Source organism: Nicotiana tabacum, chromosome 12 (assembly GCF_000715075.1).
Source record: "Nicotiana tabacum cultivar K326 chromosome 12, ASM71507v2, whole genome shotgun sequence".
NCBI classification, from domain to species: domain Eukaryota; kingdom Viridiplantae; phylum Streptophyta; class Magnoliopsida; order Solanales; family Solanaceae; genus Nicotiana; species Nicotiana tabacum.
In genome coordinates, this window is record NC_134091.1 from 56,087,932 (window position 1) to 56,096,983 (window position 9,052).

General features: G+C 33.8%; 2 protein-coding genes across 2 annotated transcripts; both read left to right on the forward strand.

Annotated features, from left to right (window-relative positions):
• Window positions 1-3,886: 3,886 nt before the first annotated feature.
• On the forward strand, window positions 3,887-8,645 carry LOC107787952 (uncharacterized). The gene is made up of 5 exons (XM_016609574.2): window positions 3,887-4,072; window positions 4,743-6,991; window positions 7,083-7,392; window positions 7,472-7,526; window positions 7,907-8,645. Exons 3-5 carry the CDS (start codon window positions 7,193-7,195, stop codon window positions 8,573-8,575), a joined length of 924 nt encoding a protein of 307 aa, XP_016465060.1. The 5' UTR covers window positions 3,887-4,072; window positions 4,743-6,991; window positions 7,083-7,192; the 3' UTR covers window positions 8,576-8,645.
• On the forward strand, window positions 4,754-5,908 carry LOC107787949 (uncharacterized). The gene has a single exon (XM_016609570.1). It carries the CDS (start codon window positions 4,754-4,756, stop codon window positions 5,906-5,908), a length of 1,155 nt encoding a protein of 384 aa, XP_016465056.1.
• Window positions 8,646-9,052: the final 407 nt, after the last annotated feature.

Sequence of the window (9,052 nt, forward strand, 5' to 3'; positions counted from 1 at the left end):
TCTAATAGGAAAAGAAGACTGTGATTTAGGCACAAAAAAATTAGAGGGAAATAATTTGGAGGGAACTTGTTTCTTTTGGTAACTCATATTTTATTTTTCAAATTGTGAATTCATGTTTCCCTCCTCGTAAAAATCAGTCCAAAAGAATTAGATAAGAATATTATTAATATAAACACATTGTTATTCCATATAATCTAATTATATTTATATGTTGTATAATTTATTAATATAATTATATTTTATTAACATAACTATTCTTGAAGCGCTTGATCAGGATAACATAACTATTTATTAATTAATATAACCCAAGATGTTATCTTTAAATTTAATAAGTAATTTTATGTTCTAAGACCTCGAAAAGTACCATTTATCATTCCTCGACTTGCGTGCGCAGTCCGAAAAAACTTTTCCGAAAAGTTTTCATGTGAAAACCGGATTAAAATATGAAATAGAGCTTTAAAACTCAACTGAGTTGACTTTGGTCAATATTTTTAGCAAACGGACCCGGATCAGTATTTTGACAATTTTGATAGGTCCGTATGGTGATTTGGGACTTGGGCGTATGCCCATAATCAAATTCCAAGGTCCTTAACCCGAAATATGGAATTTTGATGAAAACTTAAAAGCTTGAAAGCTTAATAATTTTTAAGAAATTATTGATGTTTGATTTATTGATCTCGGGTCCGTATTTTGGTTTCGAAGCCCGGTATAGGTCCACTATAATATTTATGAATTGTCTGCCAAATTTGGCGAGAATCGGAGTTGATTTGACGTGATTCGGACGTCCGGTTGTAAAAATATAAATTTTAAAGTTTTCTTGAAAATTTCCTTTGATTTGTTGTCCGATTCGTAGCTCTAGGTGTTATTTTGGAGATTTGATCGCGCGAGCAAGTTCGTATGATATTTTAGGACTTGTGTGCATGTTTGATTTGGAGCCCCGAGGGATCGGGTGAGTTTCGGATAGGCTACAGGATGATTTTGAACTTAGAAAATCTGGTTTTTGAACTTCTATTGTAATCTGGTGCATTGTGCTTCGCGATCGCGAAGCCATTCCTGCGATCGCGAAGAGTAAATTGTAAGTAGTGAGTTTTACCCTTCGCGTTCGCGAAGATAGGCACGCGATCGCGGAAGGTAAACTCCAAGTGCACTGCGAACGCAAGGGACCAGATGCGATCGCGTAGAAGGAAGGAAGGCAGGAGCTAGGCACGTCAATTGTGCTCCGCAATCGCATGAGAATTTATGCGATCGCGTAAGGCTGGAAAAATGTACTCCGCGATCGCATGAGCATTTACGCGATCGCATAAAGTTAAAAGTCTGGGCAGCCAAAATGAAATGAACCCGGGCAAAAGTTGATCTATGCGATCGCGAACGAATTTCCGCGATCGCGATGAGTAAAAATCCCAGAAACAGAACTTAAGTTCTGGAAATGGGGTTTCGACCCATTTTCAACTCTTTTCCATTTTTGAGCTCGGGTAAGGCGATTCTTAGGTAATTTTCACGGGAAAACATTGGGGTAAGTGTTCTTTATCCTATATTGATTATATTTCATGATTTCATAATCATTTATATCATGAATCCGTGAATTTATGGAAGAAAAATCAGTTTTTTATAAAATCTTCCAAAAACGAAAAATTAAGATTTGAAGGTCCATTTGATATCGGAATTGGACAATTTTTATATGGTTGAACTCGTATCGGAACGGGCATTCGAATTTTGTGAGTTTTTTCGGGATTTGAGACGTGGGTCCCACTGTCGAATATTTTAATAAATTTCGGATTTTTATTCGGAAAATTTATAAATTCATATGGAATTAATTCCTATGATTAGTATTGAATATATCGAATTGTTTGTGAATAGATTTGAAGTTTTCGGAGACAAAATTAAAAGGAAAAGATCTGGTTGAATAATTGATTGAAATTTGCAAACTGAGGTAAGTGTCGTGGTTAACCTTGACTTGAGGGAATAGAACCCTTAAATTATTTGTTATGTGAAAAGCATGTGAACGACGTATAGGCGAGGTGACGAGTGTCTATACGTCATGAAATTAATTGTTTGCATGCTTACTTGAAAAATTATAAATTATTTTAAATCATAAATTAATTATTATAATAATTGTTTCTCTCTTATTCTCTGTCAAATATTAATTCTTGAATTCCTGCATTAATTTTTATATGCTATTTGTATTTAGACACCGTTATTTTTATGGATTATTTCACTATATTTTAAACTTTGCTTCCTCTTTTATTTTTTTGATTATTAATAATTTAAAAGTTATTTAAAAATTAGTTAATATTATTCTAACGTTGGCTTGCCTAGCAAGTGAAATGTTAGGTGCTATCATGGTCCGAATGATGGAATTTCGGGTCGTGACAGATACTTAGTGAAGTTTTATTAAAATTTGGTAGATTAGTTAATCAATATTAATTAGAAATGATCACCCTATTTATTTTAATTATATGTAAAATTTACTAGTAAGCTATTAAGCTCCTGCGAAATTAAGCCGAATAGAATGATGAACACCTCTAATTACGCTAAAAGGTATTATTTTGATTAAAAAAAAAGGTCTGAGTAAAATAACTATTCTCGGAGCATTTGTCAGGATAAATCTTGAGTGATACTTAGAGAAGTTTTATTTAAATTCGATATAGGAGTTAATAAATATTAACTAGAGATGATCATATGGTGTATAACTATCACATTAAAGAACTTTGAGTCTAGTTTCCAACGCATCAAGCCGTTCGTCATTTGGATATGTATACAGAAAGTTATGGCCATTTTACTGGACCTATGTCATATGCGTGCCTAGATGTGCGGCCACGCATATTTGGGACCCACGGAGGTCGTGTACATGTTCAATTATCTGTTAAATTACTATTTTGTACTCAGTCACGATTTTACTGCACACAAACCCAGTAAGCGCAGGTACCTACTGAGTGCGAGTGCGAGTGTCGAGTACTGAGTGATTGTGATGAATGAGTGATTGTGATGAAAGAGTGACTGTGAGGAAAGAGTGAATGGGAGAACTGAGTGACTGTTACTCTGAGAAGATGAATTGATTCCATTATTGCTGCATTTCAGCTGTCATTATTACTGTTTTGAAAAAACTCTAAAAGACATTATTTATGTTTCAGTCAAATTTGATATGAAATTACTGTGGAGTTTTAAATGTTGAACTTGAAAGCATGCCTACCTTTTCATGTTGGAAATTACTGTATTTGGACTTAGCTATGAAGCTCGTCACTACTTTCAGTTCTTTATTTATTATTGTTACTTACTGAGTTGGTTGAACTTGAAAGCATGCCTACCTTTTCATGATGATGTCGGCTTGCTAGTATTGAGATAAGCGCCATCATGACGGGTGAGATTTCGGGTCGTGACAAATTCAGATAATGTTTCTCCAATTATTTGATTTCTTTACTAATTAATTAAAATAAATTGTTAAAAATAGTTTAAATTATTCTAACGTTAGCTTGCGTAGCAAGTGAAATGTTAGGCGCCAGCACGGTCCCGAAGTGGAAAATTTCGGGTCGTGACATTATTTAATTATATTTGAAACTTACAAGTAAAATCCCGTAAAAATTGAACTAAACGATGGACATTTCTAATTACCCCAAAAGGTATTATTTCGATATACAGATCATAGTAAAATAGCAATTGATTAGAATGGATTTTGAGTGATTCTTGATGAAGTTTTGTTTAAATTCGATATAAAAGTTATTCAAATTTAATTAGAGATGATCGCGCTAATTATTTAAATTATATTAGAAACTTACAAGAAAGATCATGCAAAATTAAGTTGAATCCAAGTATGAACACCTCTAAATTCTTAAATCTTAACATATATCAAAGTTGCATATTATACACTTTGGTCCACAATACTTTATATATGCATCCCTTAGAGCAGGACGTACAATCCCCATTAGCATCACTCTATTTGATCTAATTGACCGTACCAAAAGATCCCTAAACCCTCATCTCTCAAAATTAATTTCTCTTCCAAATTTCTCTCAAAGACGAAGCCTCAACCTCATTTTTCATCTCCACTGGCATCAACTGGCAATATCACGGCAAAGTAAGTTTATTTTTTTCTGTCTTCTGAAGTTTCTTTCTTCTTTTTCGCTTAAAACCAGAATCTCTTTCTCTGTTTCTTTCTAGTTGAAGGTTCACTGTTTGAGCTGTTTAGAATGCTGATTGTTGTGGTGAATATTGATTTAGTATTGAATGCTGATTGTTATTGTGTTGGAGCAAAAATTAAAATTTTGTTTATTGGGTTGCTATGGCATATGCCCTGCAACGCTAAAAAAGTACACGAAAATCGACCCGATAATTCTAAGGTGATTTTAGTAGCAATTGCAATAGATTCTTTCATCCAGTGCGTAATACCATCCAATTTTTCAGTTTTCACTATCACAAACATCTTACTGTAAGAATTAGTACTGTGGTTATGGATTGCTTTCAAATTATGTATTTGGAAAATGTTTCTTTTTTTTTTTCTTTCTCTTGGCACTCTTTTTTTCTTGTGCCCCAAAATTTATTTGCTTTAGATTTATTCTCTATCTTGTGTAAAAGTTGCTACCTAATTCAAGATATATAAGTGAGTAACTGATAACTTCAGTTACATTTATTTTCCAAATTGCACGTTGTAGCTTTCTGAATGTAGCAAAATTGGCCTCTAAATTGTATAACCGTGGTTAATTGATCTTTCTTTTTTTAAGCATCTTGATCTTTTTTTTTCTTTGTAGGAAATTTTGAAATGGACAAGACTTGGATGCGATGTAATGATAGATTGAGCGATGTGTATTTAAAAGGAGTTGAAGATTTTCTTCAATTTGCTTTTAAGCACACAGAACTAGAAGGTGAAATTCCTTGCCCTTGCAAAAAATGCAACAATGTTTTTCACAAAACTAGAGACGAAGTAAAGGAACATTTAATAATTTTTGGGATAGTCAAGGGGTACACTCGTTGGCTTTTTCATGGAGAATTTGCACCCAAAGAGCAAATCACTAACAATAATGAAGTAAGACAAGAGGAAGTAAGAAAAGAGCAAGGTGAGGATATATTTGAAATGATTTATGATGCCACTGGCCCTGTTATCACGAATTGTTCTGGTGGGGTAGATCCTTCTGAACCAGCTTCGGAATTTTCCAAATTACTGGAGGATGCTGCACAACAACTTTATCCTGATTGCGAGAAATTTTCCAAGTTGTCACTAATTGTGGAGCTGTTTCAAATTAAGTGCCTTTATGGATTGAGTGATAAAGCAACTGACTGCATAATGAAGTTAATTAAAAGAGCACTTCCTTCTGGTGAAACTTTATCGGAATCATTCTATGGAGCAAAAAAAGTGATTCGAAGTTTAGGTCTTCATTATGAAAAAATACATGCTTGCGAAAATGACTGTATGCTGTTTTGGAAATATAATGCAAAAGCTGAATCTTGCTTGGTTTGTGGCGAGTCTAGGTGGAAATCAAGAGAAGGTCAAAAAGCTAATGGGGCTAATACAGAAAAGAGTGGGAGCAAAATTCCTCGAAAAGTTTTACGTTACTTTCCTTTGAAATCAAGATTGCAAAGGTTGTTTACGTCATCGGCAATAGCTTCAGACATGACATGGCATCATGATCAATGTTTGAAAGATGGGTTTCTTAGACATCCAGCCGACTCAGATGCATGGAAGCATTTTGATACATGTAATCCGGGCTTTGCCAGAGATCCTCGTAATGTTAGACTTGGATTAGCATCTGATGGGATAAATCCTTTCGGCAATTTAAGTGTTTCTCATAGCACGTGGCCAGTAATTATTACTGTGTATAACCTACCCCCTTGGATGTGCATGAAACAACCATATTGCTTCTTGTCTTTGTTGATAGCTGGCCCTAAAGCTCCTGGAAATGATATCGATGTATACTAAGAACCTTTGGTTGATGAGTTGCAAGAATTGTGGTATAATGGAGTCAATACATATGATGCTTCGAGAAAGGAGAACGCAGCACTCTTATGGACTATAAATGATTTTCCAGCCTATGTTGTCTGGATGGAGCACAAAGGGAGCTTTGGCTTGCCCTTCATGCAACAAAGAGACTCCGTCTACTCGATTAAAGTATGGCCGTAAGTTCTCTTACATGGGTGCTCGTAGGTTTTTATAGTCTAATCATAAGTGACGGGGAAATAAACGTGATTTTAATGGGGAAGTAGAAAGAAGACCTACTCCAAAAATTCTCTCTGGAGATGATATTTTAAACCAGCTGGATAGCTTGGAAGACTTTAAATTTGGTAAGACCCAAAAGAGAAAAAGACACAAAAAAAGTAAAGGCATTCATAATTGGAGGAAGAAAAGCATCTTTTTCAAACTTCCTTATTGGAAAAATAATCTAATACGCCACAATTTAGACGTCATGCATATTGAAAAAAATGTGTGTGACAATATTATTGGGACGTTATTAGATATGGAAGGAAAAACGAAAGATAATTTGAATGCTCATCGTGATTTGAAAGAAATGGGTATAAGAAAAGATTTGCATTCAACTCAAAGAGATGGAAAGTGGTATTAACCAGCAGCATGCTATACTTTATCACCAGATGAGAAGTCTAAAGTATGCAAGTTCTTGAAAACTATTAAGGTTCCAGATGGATATTCTTCCAATTTATCACGGTGTGTAAATTTAGAGGATCGTAAAATTTATGGAATGAAGAGTCATGACTCTCATATTCTTTTGGAACAACTGCTCCCTTTTGCAATCCGCGGAGTCCTGCCAAACCATGTCTATGATGCTATTACTGAGTTAAGTATTTTCTTCAGAGAGTTATGTTCAAAAACTGTAAGAGTTGATGTGTTGGATCAACTTGCAACTCAAATTCCAATTACATTGAGCAAAATAGAAAAACTATTTTTGCCAATATTTTTTGATATTATGGTGCACTTGGTCATTCATCTTCCAAGAGAGGCTAAGCTTGCTGGACCTATACAATACAGATGGATGTACCCAATAGAGCGGTATATTTTTGTATTTTATAATTTCGATTTAATTTTATGTGGCTTGTTAATTTTTCATGCTAAGCGTTTATCTGAATGTTATATTATGTAGATTCTTGCGGAAACTGAAATGTTATATTCGCAATAGAAGTCGACCTGAAGGATCTATTGCAGAAGGGTATATTGTTGAAGAAAGTCTAATATTTTGTTCAAGATATTTACATGGAAGTGGGAAATGGTATAATCGAGTGGAAAAGAATGATGAAGATGATCATGTTGAATCATACTGTGGATTGTCAATATTTGAACAAAAAGGTGGCCCTTTGTTTAAGAGATACATCTAGAAATCTTGAAGAGCTTGAGCGAAAACAGGCTCATCTTTATGTTTTGAGAAATTATGAAGAAGTTCAACTATTTTTACGGTATACTTTCTTATGGTATTGTATATAGCAATTTGATTTTGTTAGCTTTTTCTCAATTATTATTTTAGTTTTGAAACAGGGAGTACGAGCAGAGTAATAGTGACATGAACTTTGAGGATTGGTTTTTTCATCGAGTAAGTTTTTACTGTATTCTTTATTCAATTTGTCATACTTATAATTTAATTTAGTTTATCTTTTGAGTGTTTATGGTTGTATGGTGGGTGCTGTTGCAAGAATTTTATTGTTCTTCCCATCTTTGTAGTCCTAGCTGTTTTATGTGATAATCTGAATCAAATTGGCAATTTTTCGTAAATGTTGGCTTGTCTCTAGTCTTATTTCTTTAGTTGTATGGGCATTGCATTACATAGTCCAAACTATCCTATTAATATTAAGTGTTGTGTTTGTTACTGAATCCGCCAGTTTTAGGAAGTTCTTTGCCAAAATTATTCCTCTTGTTATCTTCTCTATCCCGCTTTAGCATCATTAGATTATTTAATTATTTATTTTTGTACAGATCATGCAAATGCGCAAGGAAGGAAATTCACATATAAGTTGCGGGTTGTATTCTTTGGCTAGAGGTCCTTTTGATGGAATTCAAAGATTCAAGGGGTATGAAATAAATGGTTTTTGGTTTCATACTAAACAACTCGAAGGTAATAGGGTGAGGCAAAATAGTGGTGTTTTAGTAAGAGGAGTAACGAATGGTCAAAATACAAATTACTATGGTGTTCTAACCGAAATAGTAGAACTTCAATACTTCGAAGGTAAACGAATTGTATTATTTAAATGTGATTGGTGGGATGTTGATCACATTGGAAAAGGAGTAAAAATAGATAAGCATGAGTTTGTTAGTGTCAATACTAACCGAAAGTTAGCAACAAATGAACCATTTGTGCTTGCATCTCAAGCAGAACAAGTTTTTTATGTCAAGGATAATCTTCATTCCAATTGGTCAGTTGTCTTGAATGGTCATTCGGCTTATTTTACTGATGGTACTGTCAATGAAGAAACGTTTCAACAAGATGCTCAAGATTTCTCTTGTACATTTGAGGAAGATGAAGACTTTATGTATTGGAGAAGAAATGATCTTGGTGTTATCAGCACTGATGTTACCTTAGCTGATGATATTATTGAAGACATCGAATCAGAACCTGAAACTGATGATGAAGATTTGTTACTCTAAATATTTAGAAGTCTTATATACATATTTGTTTATACTCAGTTAATGTTAAAACTTTTACTTATTTGCTTGAGAGATGATGTTTCATTCTTTATTATTTTACTAAATTTATGAATTACTTCAATATACTAAATTATTTTGATTGAATATGAATTAGTATTTAATAGTGTTATGTTGATAATTATAGTTTGAATGAGTTCAAATGTTCTATTCTATAGGGTGTATGTTGAAGGATTATCTAGTTACAACTTACAAGGTTGATGAAATTATGGTGATACGCCACTATTTATGAAGTATTATTAGGAAGAGTGCTCTTAATAAGCGGAGAGATAACATCATTCAACAGTATTTTCTACATTATGTAGTCTCTTATTAGAAAATCTTTTAATAGGATTGGGGAGGTGAATAGAGATAAAAAAGAGAGAAAACTTGACCTATAGTGTTCCCTTGCAACCAAACTATCGCTCAGTTAATTCGGCC